At 39.3% G+C, this 18,306-nt stretch overlaps 1 protein-coding gene across 2 annotated transcripts; it reads right to left on the reverse strand.

Moving 5' to 3' along the window:
- Nucleotides 1–3,748: 3,748 nt before the first annotated feature.
- On the reverse strand, nt 3,749–17,926 carry LOC309961412 (dihydrodiol dehydrogenase 3). 2 transcript variants are annotated; one of them, XM_082838637.1, is made up of 9 exons: nt 17,831–17,926; nt 15,340–15,507; nt 14,372–14,488; nt 13,138–13,215; nt 12,279–12,401; nt 9,611–9,720; nt 8,520–8,685; nt 6,100–6,182; nt 3,749–3,862 (listed from the first exon to the last, which is right to left on the reverse strand). In XM_082838637.1, the coding sequence occupies exons 1-9, from the start codon at nt 17,912–17,914 to the stop codon at nt 3,820–3,822; spliced, it is 972 nt and encodes a 323-aa protein (XP_082694763.1). In that variant the 5' UTR covers nt 17,915–17,926; the 3' UTR covers nt 3,749–3,819. The 2 variants fall into 2 exon arrangements, with proteins under 2 accessions (XP_082694763.1, XP_082694762.1); XM_082838636.1 differs by having other exon boundaries at nt 3,763–3,862; nt 6,123–6,182; nt 17,831–17,925.
- Nucleotides 17,927–18,306: the final 380 nt, after the last annotated feature.

The following is an 18,306-nucleotide window of genomic DNA, read 5'->3' on the forward strand; positions in this document are numbered from 1 at the left end:
TTTGCAGTATGCAAACAGACTGTTGGAGGGGTTATATCTTTCACCCAGTGTATAACTTTTAAAGAACTATCACAATGTAACTCCCCCCGAAAGATAAATATTTTATATAATTTATTATCTTGCTCAACATTAGCCATAAAGGAAAAACCTGTAAACAAGTTAAATTATAATAAATTTGGGAGGAGTTAGGGAAATCATGAAACATTGATACGATGGAATGTTATGAAGCCAAATAAAATTTAACATGTACAGTGATGTCAGCAAAATGCTAAGCTGCGATTTTGGAAATTGTGTGTCCGTTTTCATTTGTCTCAAGGGATTTCTTTATTTCCTCTTTGATTTCTTCAATGACCATTGGTTTTCTAGTAGCATATTGCTTAGTCTCCACTTATTGTTTGTTTGTTTAATTTTACTTTCTATAATTGATTTCTAATTTCATGTTGCAATCAGAAAAGCCTCTTGATACAATTTCCATCATCTTACATTTACTGAGACTTCTTCTGTGGCCTAGAATGTGATCTATCTTGGAGAATGTTCCATGTGCACTTGCAAAGAATTTGTTTCCTGCTGTTTTTGAATGGAATGTCCTTTAAATATCTGTTAAGTCCAACTGGTCTAACATATCATTTAAGTCCAGTTTTTCCTTATTGATTTTCTGTCTAGATCATCTAACCTTCGATGTAAGTGGAGTGTTAAAGTCCCCTACTGTTATTGTATTCCTGTCAATTTCTCTATTTAGGTCTGTTAATATTTGCTTTATATATGTAGGTACTTCTAAATTAAATGCATATTTGTTCACCAATGTTATAGACTCTTCTTCGATTGATGCCTTTATCATTATATAATGCCCTTATTTGTTTTTTATTATGGACTTTGTTTTAAAGTCTACTTTGTCTGATATGGGTATTGCTAGAACAGGTTTTTGTTTTGTTTTTGCCTCCATTTGCATGGAGGATATTTTCCATCCCCTGACTTTCATTCTGTGCATGTCTTTAGCTCTGGAGTGAGGCTCTTGAAGGCAGCATGTATACTGTTCTTATTTCTTTATCCAATCAGCCACTCTGTGTCTTTTGATTGAAGGATTGAGTCCATTGACACTTAAAGTGACTGATAGTACTGTACTTATTGCCATTTTGTTGCTTGTTTTCTGGTTGTTTTTGTAGTTTTTCTTGTCTTTTTATTCTTCTTTTAGTCTGTTATCTTTTGATTTGATAACTTTATTTGTGTTATATTTGGGTTACTTTCTCTTTAATTTTTGTGTATCTACTGTAGGGTTTTTCTTGTGGTATTTTTGTTGTCGTTTTGGATTTTTTTTTGCAGTACGTGGGCCTCTCACTGTTGTGGCCTCTCCCATTGTGCAGCACAGGCTCCAGATGCGCAGGCTCAGCGGCCATGGCTCACGGGCCCAGCCGCTCCGCGGCATGTGAGATCCTCCCAGACCGGGGCACGAACCCACGTCCCCTGCATCGGCAGGTGGACTCTCAACCACTGCGCCACCAGGGAAGCCCTCTACTGTAGGTTTTGGATGTATTATTACCATGAAGTTTATATATATCAACCTATACCTATATCTACTTGCTTTATACTGATATCATTTAAGCTCTAACACATTCCAGAAGATCTACATTTTACCCCTCCATCCTGACATTTTGTGTATTTGATGTCATATTTTACATCTTCATGTCTATCCCTTTTTAATTTAGTCTTTTACATTTGTACTAGTTTATTTAAGTTTGTACTAGTTTATTTAAGTGGTTGATGCACCACCTTTACTATGCATTTGGCTTTACTAGTGGGATTTTTCCCTTTTTATATTTTCTTATTTCTTGTTATAGCCTTTTCTTTTTCACTTAAGGGAGACACTAATATTTCTTGTAGGGTCAGTTTAGTGGTGATAAACTCAGTTTTTGCTTGTCTGGGAAACTCTTTAGCTCTCCTTCAATTCTGAATGATAATTTTGCTGAGTAGAGTGTCCTTGATCATAGGTTTTTTTTTTTTTTCCTTTCAGCACTTTAAATATATCATGCCACTCCCTTCTGGCCTGCAATATTTCTACTGAGAAATCAGCTGATAGCCTGATGTGGTTTTCCTGGTATGTGACTCATTGTTTTTCTCTTGCCGCCTTTAGAATTCTCTATTTTTAACTTTTGCCATTTTAATTATGATATGTCTGGTTGTGGACCTCTTTGGTTTCATCTTGTTTGAGACTCTCTGTGATTCCTGCACCTGGATATCTTTTGCCTTCTCAGATTTGGGAACTTTTCTGCCATAATTTCATCCAATATATTTTCTGCCTCTTTCTCTCTTTTCTTCTCTTTCTAGGACCCCTATAATGCAAGTGTTAGTGCACTTGATGCTACTCTAGAGGTCCCTTAAACTGTTCTTATGAAAACTAATTTATTCTTTATTGCTGCTCTGATTGAGTGATTTCCACTATTCTGTCTTCCAGGTTGTGAAAGCGTTCTTCTGTGTCACCTAACCTGTTGTTAATTCCTTCTGGTGTATTTTGTATTTCAGTTACTGTATCCTTCAGCTCTGATTGGATCTTTTTAATATTTTCTAGTTCTTTGAGGTTCTCATTGTGTTCCTCTACTATCTTCCCACATTCAGTGAGCATTTTTATTACTATTGCTTTGAGTTTTTTATCAGGTAAATTATTTATCTCGCTTTCGATAGGGTTTTTTTCCCTGAGGTTTTATCTTTTTATTTCATTTGGAACATGTGTGTTTTTCTTCTAATTTGTTTGGTCTTTTCTGTTCGTCTCTATGACATTAGGCAAACAGTTACCTATTCCAGAGTCTAAACGTGTGTCCTTGTGTGGGAGCATCTCTGTGTGGTCTGCCTGTGACCAGTGGCATTGGTGGGAGAGCTGGATCTAAAGTGAGCACAGCCCATGTCTTCTCCCTAGGTGAGCTGGCAGCTGCTGTTTTGTTGGGAGATAGGGCTGGAGTCAGAGGAACTAGAGCCAGAGTTAGGTGTGAGCTGAGGCTTCTTCTAGGCTCAATGGCAATTGGTGACCTGTTGGGGGTAGGGCTAGGGCCCAAGGGGCTGGAGACACACTTTTGAGTTGCCACCACTTTCTCCCTGTGCATGTGATGGCTGTCTCTGCCTTAGCAGGGACCAGTGCCAGAGCAGGAGGGGATGGAGCAGGAGGCTTTGGGCATGCACTGAGGTAGTCCTGGCAGACCGGCCAGAGCGTCAAGCAGAATCCAATCTGCTGTCTCTGTTGGGACTGAAAGCAATCAAGTCTGTGTACACGCTCTTGAAGAACGGAGTCTTGGTTTCTTACAGCCCTGTGGTAAGCCCCACTGGTTTTCAAGCCAGCCAAGGGGGCTCGTCTTCCCAGTGCCAGTCCTCAGACCTGGGGTGCCTCATATGGGTCTTGTACCCCTTGTCTCTTTAAGGAGGATCCCTGAGCCTGTTTATACTCCTCTGGGTCACCTGCTAGGGGTGTGGGTCCTGAATGGATTGCTTCTCCTGCCCACATACTAGGCTCTGTGAGGTTCTTTCTTGATAGCTTGGGTTGTACAGAGCCATTCTGCTACTCTTCAAGTTGTTTGCAGTGAGAGTTACTCTATATGTGGTGGTAGTTTTGATGTCTTCATGGAGGAAGATGAGTTCAAGATCCTCCGACTCTGCCTTTTGATCCCCCTCCCGAGTATTCTTACTTTGAAATCTTTATTATTTCACACACACCAAAACATGCAAGAAGCTTTAAACTAGAGACACAGATTTTAATTAGCTCCAATGATTACAGCAATTCTCTCCACACCCCTAGAATCAATCAATTCTGATACAACCATGGTGGATCACTCATAATCAATATTCTTCAGAATATGGATAGTCAGGGTGATCAGAAATGCTGAAAGAGAAGGAGGGAGATTAATTTTATTAACTCTGTCTCACACTTGTCAAGGAGAGTGTTCCTCTGTGGATGCAGTTAGGATGCTCTAAAACTCTAAATTTACAACCAACTCGTTTACAACATACATATATGCAGGCTCCCGGTCCATATGTCAACTGCATCTTCATATCCAGTTCCCACATTCACATGCAACATAAAAGCCACAGTGATATCTACCTTGGTTGGAATTACAATTTCTAAGAAGGTCTAAGTACTATAGATGAAATGCTAAGGTCACTTCAGCCCCAGGTGGAACATTTGGCCCTGGATGATGGCAATAATTACAGTAAGAATCTTGCTGATCTTTTTCACACATCCATCCAACACATAAACATGGAGCACCCCCCAAAATAGAGGGTGCTCTGTTAAAAAAACTTCTAATCTCAAAAAAAAAAAAAAAAAAAAACTTCTAATCTCTTGAGATATCATGTACACATAAGTAACTATACCGATAAAAAGGGATTACTGTTTTCTTAATTTATAATGTATTAAAACACGGGTTATCAAGGAATTAGTATTACTGCTGTTTTCCTTTTTTTCCATGTTTTTACTTTTCTTTCTAAGTTTGTCTTTCTCCATTCAATTCATTAAAGAGTGCATTCAGAGCAAGTCCATGTGCCGGGAGCCATGCTGTTGACCTGAGTCCACAAATATGAGTAAGTCTAGGCATTCACAGCCTAATAAGGAGAACACAGAAGAATACTTCAAAGATTTGAGTACAGAAAAGTAACTTTGCACCTGTTTTTTCATGTATAATATCCTTTCTCTGAATCATGATATAGCTTTACAAACAAGAGAAAGCGTTTTGACATCTTTCATTTGAAACTGTATCTTTATCAATAATTTGTATTCCCTTCTCTCTAAACTCCCTTCCAAATTTCTCTGTTTGATTAGTCTTCTTTCTCTTCAGTCCTGATATCCTCCTGCAGTAATTGAACATGGAATTCTATGTTTGTGAATTAAGTCAAAGTCGAAGAGGTAGGGGCTCCCCAGGGGGTGGACTCCTGATGGACAAGGGCAACACTGAGGTAAGTCTTAAATCAAGAAACCAGAGACACCCACACAGTCTTATCTGGATGTATCCTGCTAAGCACACAGCAGTCACTTACTGGGCCAGTTAAGTTCATTATCTAATTCTAATTCAGTTTGGTGAGATTACAAGGATGAGGAAATGGAGTTATAATAGGGAAAAAGGTCCAATGAAGAGATAAATTTGGAAGAAATGGATGATGTCTTGGGAAAGAAATGCACGTTAGGGAGAAAAGCCACCAGACATTTAGGGGAGGAGGTGGAAGCATGCCCCACTGTGCCTTCGCAGCACCGACGCACATTGGCCTTTATGGGCTCCTCCTCCTTACAAATATTAACATATTTTACAATTGTGTTAGGATAAAAATGAATGTATCCAGGCTGGATTCACTGTTACATAGTCATTACTAATACAAATCATTTTCCCCTGATTTAAAAAAAAATAAAGGTGAAACATTTTCCTACATCCCTAAAAGAATAGTGGGCTGTAGGCACTGTGCCTTCTGTATCTAATGGGTACGTCAGCCCTGAGAGGAAGTACACCAGGCACAGAGATGAGGGGTATAAGGTAGTGAATTCACCACAATGTGAACTTTGGTGATTTTACTTATGAATTGTCCTGGGCCCTGCTCACATTTCTGTTAGGTCAGAGACGGAGCCCTGGAAGAAACCTCTGGTCTGAGGTCTACAGGAAGCCCTGGTTTACTCCTACACTGGAAATCAGGCCTGCCTTCCTGGTTAGGGAAGCTCATTTTCTCTGCTGACCTACATGCTACAGAAAACAATGTGTGTGGACCTCCCTCCCACCCCACCCCACCATCTCACCCATCTAGGTCATCACAGAGTACCGAACTGAGCTCCCTGTGCTATACAGCAGGTTCCCATTAGCTGTCTATTTTACACATGGTAGTGTATATATGTCAATCGAAATCTCCCAATTCATCCCACCCCTCCACCTCCAACCCCCGTGTCCACAAGTCCGTTCTCTACGTCTGCGTCTCTATTCCTACCCAGCAAACAGGTTCATCTGTAAGGGGATATATGTATACATATACCTGATTCACTTCTTTGTACAGCAGAAACTAACGCAACGTTGTGAAGCAATTATACTCCAAGAAAAAAGAAAAAAGAAAACAATGTGTGTGAAATATATACAAGTCACTTACAAGAGTAAATCATAATATCGTACATTACTGTTGAGACCATCAATTGCTTTCATGTCTTCTGGAGTTAATTCAAAATCGAGAACCTGGAAGGAAGGGAAGAATCACATTAACCTCTTCCCCAAGGAGTTGGCCTCCCCCTGGGAACTGGAGGACTTTCCAGCTGGATGGAGGCAAGAAGAGAGTACAGGGAAGACTCGCCTGTCCTCAGCTTCCAAGTGAACCAGCCTGGGAACACTTCTGCGGGGTTCTCCACCTCTCCTTCCCACTCCCTCTCCTTTTCTGCTCCATTTCTCACACACACACACACACACACACACACACACACACACACACAGCTTGCAAGGCATCAATCCCAAATCTTTCTAAGTGAATTACTTGTGACAGAAAACAAACAAACAAAAATCTTTTTCCAGACAAAGGGGCAGTTGGACAACCTGGAGAAAATACTCGTACTTGACCAAACATTACACTGATTTTTCATTCCCAGCATGCCTAAGTATGACACAGCTTTGAGCTTAAGCAAGTATTGGAAGGAGAACCCCCTGCCGTGAAAACCTATCCGAGAAGCCCATATCAAACTTACTCATTCTCTATGAATAAATTGAACAAAAAAGATTATGTAAATGCCTTTGTAGAGAAAGTTATGAAATGTATTTAAAATATTAAAGAACACCTAAATAATTAGAAATTCATATCATAGTCATGGAATGGAAATCTCAATCTTAAAAAGAAATCAGTTTTCTCTAAAGTGATCTAGTGTTTCAATGCAACATGAAGCAAAGACTTAAAGATTTTTTCTTTTGTAGAAGTTGGTAAAGTGATACTAAATTTTATATAAAAGAACAGCTAGTCAAGAGCAGCCAAGACATCCTTAAAGAAGAAAAATGTACCGTTCTTCAAAGCAAGACTTATTTTCCACTACAATAAGACAGTGCAGCAAAGTAAATAGCTAACTAGAAGAAAGAGGCCAGAAATGTACTTATGGACACTTAATACACGACAGAGTTGACAATGAAAATCTGTGGGAAAATATGGACATTAGGTTTCTATTTAAGTATATGTATATATATCCATTTTCATGTCATATTAGAAAATCAGTTCCAGGTGTATTACAGGGCTAAATTTGAATGGAAAGACAAAAACAAATTTTCAGGGTAATATTTCCCTGCCCCTTGAATTGGTCTGACCTGTAATTTGCACTGGACAATGAAATTTGCCAGAAGAAGTGGCGAGTCAGTTCTGAGCCTAGACATGACAAGGATTTTTTTTTCCCACTCATTGCCTTGGTATCATACCACTGTGCTGAGATGAAGACCAGGTTAGTGGCCACAGTCTAGCCGACTATACATGAAAAACCGTATGGAGAAGAGGGCTGGCTCCTCTGACAACATCCAAATCCACCTGCTAAAGCAGCACTGCCTAGCTGCTCTGCATTTGACTGCAAAGACAAGAGAGGGCCCAGCCAAGGAGAGAACAGCTTAGCTGAGTGAAGGCTAATTGTCATACCACAGAATCATGAGATGCGTAAATGATTTCTGCATTAAACCCCTTAATGGGGGTTGTACAGCTATGGCTAACAGTATAATAATCGTCTCATACATATAAATCAAAAGACAACCTAATAAAAATGGACAAAGTCTTGAACAGGAACTTCACAAAGGCAGAAACTCAGGGAGATTAGAAGTATGAAAATGAAACTACGTTACTATTCAGAGGAATGCAAAATAAAACCATGATGACATGGAGGTTGAAGATCACTGCTGTAATCTGTGTGCTCCCCAAATTCATATGTTGGAAAACCCACTTCTACTGTAATGATATTAGAAAGTGGGACCTTGGAGGGGTGGTTAGGTCATGATGGTGAAGGCTTCATGAATTTGATTTAAATAATATCATATATCATATAAGAGACTCTGAGAGCTCCGTTGCCCCCCACTACATTAAGATACAAGGAGAAGCCTGTAACCTGGAAGAGGGCCCTCACGCGACCACACAGTCACCCTGATCGCAGACCTCCAGCTTTCAGAACAGTGAGAAACAAATTTCAGTTGTTTCTAAACCACCCAATCTGTGGTATTTTGTTATAGCAGCCCAACTGTCTAAGAAAATCACAATTCAATTTCGTCAACTGAGAATAAAGAAAATAAGATATCACGTGCAGGGCGACAGAATAAATTGTAGATGTAATGCTGGAACTAAAATCTCCATTTTCTGTCCAATCTTAATCCTATCCAGCCATGCCACCTCTCCTGTTGCCACAGTAGGAGGAGAAAACCATTAGGAATATACATAAGGCACACATGCATGATAAATAACAGATAAATCATCTTGGCCCAAAGATACTCTTGAGAGCTGGACAAAGAATGACCCTCGTGAAGGATATTATTTAGAAGCCCGGTGCCCACAGCCCCACTCATCACCTGCATGTTCTCTTTGATCCGCTTCTTATTGTAACTCTTGGCCAGGACCACAACCCCACGTTGCATCTGGTAGCGAAGGGCAATCAGTGCTGGGGTTTGCTTGTGCTTTTTTGCAATGGCACAAAGAACTGGGTCCTCCAAGAGAACTGGGTAGCTCGGGTTCACCCTGGAAGGAAATTCGGAAATGCTGAAGATCTGAGACTGAGTATTCAGTTTGTTAGGAGGCTTCCCAAACAGACCAAGTAGGTCCACTCTAGACCACTGCTTCTCAAAATGTGGTCCATGGACCAACAGCATCAGTATCACCTGGGACCTTGTTAGAAATGCAAATTCCATGGCTTAACTGCAGACAAACTGAATCAGAAACTCAATTGTGGCACCTGGCAATCTGTGTTTACAAAGCTCTCCAGGTCATTTGGATGCATGATTGAGTTGAGATCAATGCTTCCACAATCATGTTTTTTTTCTGTTTTACATCTCAGTGCTGTTTTTATTCTCCAGTCACAGCCCCAAAGTAAGTACAAGAGCATGAAAGGAGAAAGAGAAGGAAAAGACTGGGATATTTTTTAGTTTAATTTTCTCAGGTATTGATAAAAATTGAGTAGTCTCAAAATGAGAACTCTTCATTTCATCATTACTTACAGCATGCAATACTTCTACAGATGTTTACAAAAATGGTTCAAATTGTAATTTTTTGGATCATGATAGACCTGGGAGTTATATGTTATTATCCTGATTTTATACATAAGGTAAGTGAAGCCTGGAGAGTCTATTACTAGTAATGTGTTCCTTAGGTAATAAATAAGTAAATCATGACTTAAGCTTATGTCTTAAGTCTCAGCTGGGGGATTATATATAGATTTTAATACAGACACGTGTTATTGATCAATCTACAACAGGACACATATAATATAAGAAAATTGCCTGGGTGATGGGAAAACAAAAGAGAAGGATTCCTTCCATCCCTCGCCTTTCTCCCCCAAGCAAGTTGAGAGTTATCTCCAGAGCACTGAGTACGGTATGACTAAAAATATTTCATCAAAAACTGAATTTTAGGTAAACTCTCCATTGTCTTCATTAGGGTTCATTACCAATCTTTTAATCGTTGGGATCCCAGAGCACCATAGGCAACAAGAACAATATCGTTTGACTTGCAGAAGTCCAACAGTTTGCTCTGATTGAGATAAGGATGACATTCCACCTGTAGAAGGCCAACATAGAAGAGTTTCAGATTATATGAAATGGTAATGTAAATATGACAGAGAGATGTTAGAAGTTAAAAAAATCTAAAGAAAAAAACTGTGTAACATTAAATTTAAACTGGAAGTATCAACATCAAATAATGATTTTTTAAAAAATAATACATTTTATATCTCTGTCCCTGAAAAGGTAAAAAATAATGACATTCCTGAGAACAAGTAACTCTAGGGACCAGATCTCAATTACTAAACACACTACCAAGAGACACGCCTAATTCCAGACCTGAGACAGAAAAACACCTGTTTGAGTCTTGGACATCAAATTTTGCAAAGAATTTGCTCCAAGACTCATGAAGAAATGTCTGAAGCACTAAAAGAACCAGTTTGATGGGGATCCCACTGGAGACATTTGGGTAGATTTGAGCATCAAAAGGAATAATGAATAAAAGCAAATGTAACACTGGGAGTAAATAAAAATCCCTGAGTCCCAAGTGATGAAAGAGAGAAAGAACAAAACTATTTGCCTCCACTGATGGTGATTATTACAATAAATCCTTTCTCAGAAACTGAGAATTAAGGGGAAGGAGTTAAGTTTTTACCCTGTCTTATAGGAATAAGGTATTTTATGCTGACTTAATGACAGAATTTTGTTTTTGCAATAAAATGTCAGGTAAGAAGATCAAAAAGAGTATTTAAGTTGAAAATATTGAAAAACATCCCAATGAAATAACTAATTCCGGTGAAAGTCATTGATGGATTCTCAACCATTATGTGAAAATTTGGGGAGAATCTAACTTCCCCAGATGACTAGGTAATTTCAACAGGGAAAATACACATTTCCAAACAAAAAATCTAGCTACCACTAGCTTTACCAGCAGAACAAAGTGCCATCATTCACAGTGGGACAAGCTGTCATCACGTGCTTCCTACTGGGGTGCATTTGAAGGTCACAGCATGCAAAGGACATGTTCTTGTCAAAATGTTTAACCTTAAGGTAGTAAGGAGTTCAGATCTATCTACTCATTTACAGGAATTGAGAATAGAGAAACAAATTAACTAACATCACAAGATGATAGTCTGATAAATCTATTATATTTGTCAAAAACCTGTCTGAATATCATGGTTAAAAAAAATGATTGAGTGACCACCATGCTAGGTTAAAAGAGCTTGAGAAACATGTCTCAAAGTGATATGTGAATTACAATGAGATTCAAGTCAACAAAGTATTACATACATAAATATATATACATATATATATATATACATCTGGCAGTGTGGCAAAATGTGAAAAATTTTGCATACAAGAGAGAAAATGGATGTTCTCTATCATACCCTTAACTTTGCTAATATCTGAAAATTTTCACAATGAAAACTTGGAGGCAAAATTAGTGCTAAAATCACATTAATTTTTAAACTTTTATAATTGAAAATGTTGATGCTGTATATAGATATATATAAATCTTGAATTTTACAAGCTACTTTTTCTGTAGAAGACTCTTACTCCTTGACTTCAGGTTGTACTTGTGGACATTACATTATATGAAATACAACAGTCACAGAAAAACAAATATTAATATCTAAGCTGGTCAAACTCATAGAATTAAAGAATAGAGTGATGGTTGTCAGGGTCTGGGAGCAAGGAGAAATCGGAAGTTTCTAAACATGGGTGTGAAGTCTATTACTCAAGATGACTAAATTCTAGAGATATGCTGTACAGCGTTGTCCCTGCAGTTAACAATATTGCATTACATTGTATTGTAATACTTAAAATTTAAGAGGACGAATCTCTTATTAAGTTTTTCACCACAGAAAAGTAAAAATACAACAAAAAATATATGAGCAAAGGATCAAACAGAGAAAAAATGTTTTAAACATTTAATTTTAAGGTAGAAATCAATGGGAGAACCATACCAAGACCAAGTAAATCATAAGGTCTGCTCTAATTCCTGAGTGGCTATTTCATCTACTGTTAGTATCACCATAAGACATTAACTTCACGCTCTAACCTGGATGAATTTCATAGTCTCCAGCAAATTTTTCTGTACTATGCTTCCTGTTGATGATCTCTAAAAGCTGAGACACTAAGACTAAGGACTCAGGCATCTGAACCCCACACAAACTCTTAAAACCTCAATGAGATCTCATTTTCGCTCTTTATTTGCTTTTCATTCCATGTATTCATGGCCTTCCTACCTGTACACAGTTCCCTCCAAGGCACTTTCACCATCCAATTTCTGGTCATCCTTTACAGCTCAGGGAAATGCCACCTTCCTCTAAGGTCTGGGTAACTATTCTAACCCTCCTTTATCTCCTTTACCTTCCCTAAATTCCTACCCACAATTTAGCAGGAAGCCCTCCCCATCTTTTCCACCAAGACTTTATCACACAGAGATACCATTCTGGGTTCTATTCACACCCTTCCAGACAGAGGCTCTGCTCTCTAGAATCTTCTGTCCCACAAAGGTAGGATGAATAGGAGGGGAAGACAAATAGACATCTGGCTCTACTACAGGAAGGAGGTTATGAAGAGCAGAAAGGAGAGGAGACGGAGGCTGCTCACCTGGTTGCAGACGGGCTTGTACTTGAGCCCAGGCTTGTTCAGGATCTTCTCCAGCTGTTTGCGGTTAAAGTTGGACACCCCGATGGACTTGGCTAGTCCTGCATCCTTACACTTCTCCAGGGCCTGGGGGTGGGGGGTAAGGGGTGGTGAACATGATTTGCAATGGGCTATAGAGCAAGAATAAATGCTGAAAAAATGCTAACAGGGTCACCTGTCAAGAATTAGCATGGATTATCAAGAAGAAAAGAGGGGAAGAAGGTTGTGACACAAGAATAAGAATTAAGGGACTTCCCTGGTGACACAGTGGTTAAGAATCCACCTGCCAATGCAGAGGACACGGGTTTAAGCCCTGGTCCGGGAAGATCCCACATGCTGCGGAGCAACTAAGCCCGTGCGCCACAACTACTGAGCCTGCGCTCTACTGCGAGAGGCACAGAGCCTGCGAGCCACAACTACTGAAGCCCACATGTCTACAGCCCATGCTCCACAACAAGAGAAGCCACCACAATGAGAAGCCTGCACACCACAGTGAAGACCAAACGCAGCCATAAATAAATAAATAAATTTATAAAAATAAAATAAAATAAGAATTACTGTCTCTTCCTTCGAAAATCCCAGAAGAAGATATATCACACTGAAGGAAAGAGATGCTTATCTTCACTGTCCCAAATTCTTCTCCGTTCCTCTCTGTGAACCTTTCAGCAATGATTTCGTCTACACCACCCCAGCATAACAGCCCTTTAAAGTTCATGAACTGCTGAATCTGATGGTCCACAACCCATTCTCACAGGTGGAAGAAATGAAGGAGGTTCCCCCTCTCCTGGCTTCCTCCCCTGGGCTCTCTCCTCCACAGACTCACCTCCCAAGTGCGACAGAGATCCACAGTGTCAAATATCATTTTTCCATTTTCATCTTTGGGAAAAAGTTCCTCCCCTGGCTGGAATAGAATAGAAGCAGTCATTTTAAATATGTCACTAAATAATTTCCCCACACTTAACCAGGCTACCAGGCACATCTAGGACCAGGACACTAAACATCCATGAGGTAGGTGTAGCAACATTCTAGATCTCTTACACTTGCTATATGTTTTAATAAATAGAATTTTCCTAGGTCCCAAAAGGGACTCAGAGTGACTTATGTAAAGAATGGCAATAAGTTACATGGCTTTATTTCCAGAAAAAAAGTGCAATCTTGACTTAAGCCTGACCATCCGATTTCCTTTTCCCTCTGAACATCTGATAGCCCTAGGGCAGGCACATGAATCAGCAAGGCTATTTTTAGGTTAATATGGAATGTGGAAGATCCAGACTGCTCTCAAATGTTAATGACCATGAGCCTTGAACTGATCAAGGTTAATTTGCCACCGAAGGAAAATGTTGAGGTAAAAATAAAGCAAACCAAGAGTACTACAAAGTTAAGGGATAGAAAAAAAGGAGACATTTCTGAAGAGTACTGCAAATCCTTAAATCTATCCATGGCTGGGACTTCCCATCTACATAGTCCAATAAACTCTTTTGCATAGGGTAGTTTGAGTAGATTTCTGTAACTTCAGATCAAGAGTTCTACATAATGCAGTTCTTAATGGCTAAGTGCAGTCTACAAAACTCATTGTGAAGACAGCCAATGGTGTAGGCAAGGTCTCCCAAGTCCCTATAAAGGCTGCTAGGCTTAGACCCACCCAGAGAGAGCACCACCAACTCCGGTCAATTTGAAAGGGTGAAAGAGGAGATAAACTTATCATGTTCAAGTGTAAGGCAGCTTCATTGCTCACCACTGCTGCACCAAACTGTGTGTTCATGAAATCCCCAAGAGGCCCGGGACCCTGTGTTGAACATGTCTAATTTTATTTCCTCAAGTTTTTGAGGCAGAGGATGTGAGATTGTTGAACTCTTTTCTCTTGGAGGCATGGAAAGAAAATTAAGGATTCAAAGAAACCCAATAAAAAGATAATCAGAAATTATGATTTTGGGAATTCTACTCTAGTGTAATCATCCCTACATCTTATAAGAAAAATCTGAATTCAACCATCCATGCAAGTTGATAGATATTCTCACACAAGAAATAAAATAGACGTGATCATACAAATCGCAAACCTTCAGAGCCGCTGGAAAATGAATAATATAGAGATCAACATAATCCAGTTGAAGATTTTTCAGTGACTTTTCCAAGGCTGGTTGAACGAACTCTGGTCGAAGGAAAGTGGACCAAAGCTGCAGAGGTTAAAGAATGGGAGCTATGTTAAATTAATGCCTTAGGTAATTTTGTTTTTCTTCTTTCACCTAAAAATTAGACATTTTTCCTGATTAGAAACAGATGACCACAGAGGAAAACCACTCTGTTTCTTTTTCAGTTCCATTTTTGATCTAACAAACCCAAGTAAATTTTATTATTTGATTGATTTTATCATCAGTACATCATTCACAATAAAAAGAAATGATCCAAGAAATAAATGTATTATCAAATAATTACCATACTCATTATCTGAATTATGTTTGATAGAGTTTAAAAGCAGTTTACAGACTTAATCTAATTCTATCAAAGAATCAATCCTCTCAGGAATTAGAACCTGTTTGTTTACATAACTGTAGGAAAAGTGCTTTGAACATATTAATATGAGCAGAACATAATTCAAGACAGTTTTGCTAGAGCTTGTGTAATATACAAACTGCCTCTCCTATTGCTCTCTCTCACTGATGGACGTAAGAACTGAGATTTAGAACTTGAAGAAATTTTAGAAAGTCCCCTAGATGATAAGGAAAGCTATAATCTGATCACAGTTCTGGCTGATTCATTAGCCCATATGAAATAACACAGCTCTGGTCTAGGCTCAGAGAAGTAAAGCGACTTTACTTTAAAATTAAAATTTGAACACAGCAATGATGAGAATGCCATCATCACTCTCATTTTCTTTTTGGATACCAGATTTAATATACAAATATGTGTGAAAAAAGTTATACCGATAAGCACAGTTCACCAGACAACTACTGGTCCTATTATATAATTGTCACCTGTGCACAATCACATTGCACACATGTGCACACTCACACAACACACACAGCACCTTTGAAGTGTAGAATATGTCTTCTCTCTTCACAGTGCCATCTGCAATCTTGCTGCGAATGGCCTGTCCAACCTGCTCTTCATTTTGGTACAAATGAGCACAGTCAATATGGCGGAACCCAACATCAATAGCAAATTTGGTGACCTCCAGGGCTTCACTCTTAGGAACCTACATAAGCAACAAAGGTAGTAGTTGGATATCCACAGGATTAAGAGATTGCTAAGACACAAGCTTTGATCTTCCCAAGAATCAACTTTTCTTCATGCCTTTGGTTAGTTCTGCATGTGTGGTGATGAATGCATAACAGTTTCTCTCAATGTTCCTGGTAAGTAATTAAAGTTGGACATCCAGGAAGTCCTTCAATCCCAGGCAATCACTGGTTCATCACTGACATTAGAGGTCCCCAAGACCACCTCCAGTTTCAGTGATTTTCTGGAGGAACTCATAAGACTGAGCATAAAGTTGTAGTCATGGATATGATTTATACAGTGAGATATTTTAAGCAAAGTCAACAAAGGTATAATGTTCATGGTACAAAGCATCAAGAAACAAGATGAATGCTTCTGAGAGTCCTCTGTCTACCAGTGTAGCCACACAGAACACACCAGATAAAAACCGTATCTATTCAAGTTGTACAAAGTGATGTTTTCATATAAGTATCTATTGTGAAATGATTTACCAAAATCAAGCTAGTTAACAGATCCATCACCTCACATAGCTAACTTTTGGTTGTGGTGAGAATACTTAAGATCTACTCTCTTAGCAAATCTCAAGAATATAACCCATTATTATTAACTATAGTCACCATGTTGTACATTAGGTCTCAAGAACTTATTCATCTTATAACTGAAGGTTTGTACCCTTTGACCAATATCTTTATATTTTTCCCAGCCACGGCCCCAGCTTCTGGTCACCATGCCTCTATGCTTCTATGAGTTTGATTTTTCTGCTTCTATGAGTTTGATTTTTTAAGATTCTACCCATAAAGAGATCATGCAGTATTTGTCTTTCTATGTCTGGCTTATCTCACTTAGCTTAACGTTCTCTGGGTTCATCCATGTTGTTGCAAATGGCAGGATAACTTCTTTTATAAGGCTGAATAATATTCCATTTCTTTTTATGTGATTCAGAATCTTTTCTTTTTCAAGGAGGTAGAGACTTGGTTTAACTGCCCTTTGTTGAGTCTAGTCCTGGTTTTCCTTAAATGTACGGGCATTCGGAGATCTACCCAGGAATTAACCAGTGAGCTTCAGGAATAGCCTGGACCCTTCCCTCCCCTCATCCTACTTTATGCTGCAAATTAAACATGCCCTGGGGCTTCCCTCGTGGCGCAGTTGTTAAGAATCTGCCCGCCAACGCAGGGGACACGGGTTGGAGCCCTGATCCGGGCAGTTCCCACATGCCACGGAGCAACTAAGCCTATGTACCACAACTACTGAGCCTGCACTCTAGAGCCCGTGGGCCACAACTACTGAAGCCCACATGCCACAACTACTGAAGCCGGCATGCCACAACTACTGCGGCCGGCACGCCTAGAGCCCGTGCTCTGCAACAAGAGAAGCCACCACTCGCCACAACTAGAGAAAGCCCACGCGAAGCAAAGAAGACCCAACACAGCCAAAAATTAATTAATTAAATAAAAATAAATAAATAAGTAAACATGTCCTGTCTTCAATCTCCAAAGTGTCTCTGAATATTTCCTTCTGTTTTATAGATGAAAAAGGTGAGACTCAAAGTTTAAGGACCAGTTCTTTGTCATACAACTATGTACTCCAAAGACAAGATGGACAGCAAACTTTCTGGCTTCCAGTCTAGCAAATTGTCCATTTCGCCCCTCTTACACCCAAGCACTGAAGATTATAGTTTAATAAAAAATATATTACAAAAAAACAAGAATTGAAACCTTGCCCTATAAGACTGTAGCTTATCCCCTCAAGTGATATTATATATTCCATTAGAATAACTTTCCAAGCAGAAACAGAAAAACAAGACAAAACACAGGCGGAGCATTTCTCGTCTGGCACCTAGCAGGCACAACACAGTAGAAAAGCAATTCTCTCCCATTATTTATCATTCACCTCATCTTCAGGACCTTTTACCTCAAATACTTCTTTTCAGAAAGAGGAAAGAGTTCTTGAATGAACGAAACATACAGAGAAACCACACAATTGCAATCACCCTCAAAGCAAAGCAGCTGACAGTCAGTGTTCTTGATGGCTGAGTTTCACCTCTTCTGCCAAGCTGGGAAAGAGACAGACACTGGAGGGAAACCCAGAGTCATCGGTAGGTGACCACAGCTTCAAACCCTGATGCCGAGGGAAGACTGAATGCTTCCTCCCCTTTCAGAGGGGTTGGTTCTAGCCTGGTTAGTAGAACCAAGTGACCCTCCCAGAGTCGCACAGGAACTCAATAACTTGACAATCTAAGTCCACTTCCACTCATGTTACATCCATTTTCTTTTCTAACCTTAACCCCAACCCACAAATGTTACCTCCTCAGGGGCATAGGTTCCAAATCCCAGAATGGGAACGAAGTGGCCATCATTAAGTTCCAGACACTGGCATTTGGGGTCCATTGCCTGTTGCTCCTCTGACTAAGCAGACTCTGATTTTTTCTTCTGCCCTCACAGGCTGTGAATAACAGGAAGGTAACACCCCAACTGTACTGACCAATGTTAGCAGAAATATTGCAGGAGGAGCATGATTAAATCAGTAGCCATGGAGCAAGGAATATTTGAAGGCAATTAACTTGTTTGGGTTTTTTATCAGAATAATATTAAGTATTGTATAATGATTAATAAATCACTAATTGCTTGGAAATATTTTACCTCATATTTTTAATAAGTAAATTTACAATTCTGGATCCACTTACATTACTGTAAATTATTGCATGGGATTTGCTGAACAATTATTGACCATATGTTAAGACTAGAAACCTCCACATACCAATCTTTTTGGTTTTTCTAAT

This window comes from Leucopleurus acutus (genome assembly GCF_964270905.1).
Source record: "Leucopleurus acutus genome assembly, chromosome: 1".
NCBI classification, from domain to species: Eukaryota; Metazoa; Chordata; class Mammalia; order Artiodactyla; family Delphinidae; genus Leucopleurus; species Leucopleurus acutus.

Excerpts from the sequence above, each read along its gene's own strand:
- LOC309961412 (XM_082838637.1), bottom strand. The coding sequence starts at position 17,914 with ATGGACCCCAAATGCCAGTGTCTGGAACTTAATGATGGCCACTTCGTT. Across the intron at positions 14,489-15,339 it reads ACATATTCTACACTTCAAAG|CTTTGGTCCACTTTCCTTCG; the intron begins GTGCTGTGTGTG and ends TAACCTCTGCAG. Across the intron at positions 9,721-12,278 it reads ACAAGCCCGTCTGCAACCAG|GTGGAATGTCATCCTTATCT; the intron begins GTGAGCAGCCTC and ends GGCCTTCTACAG.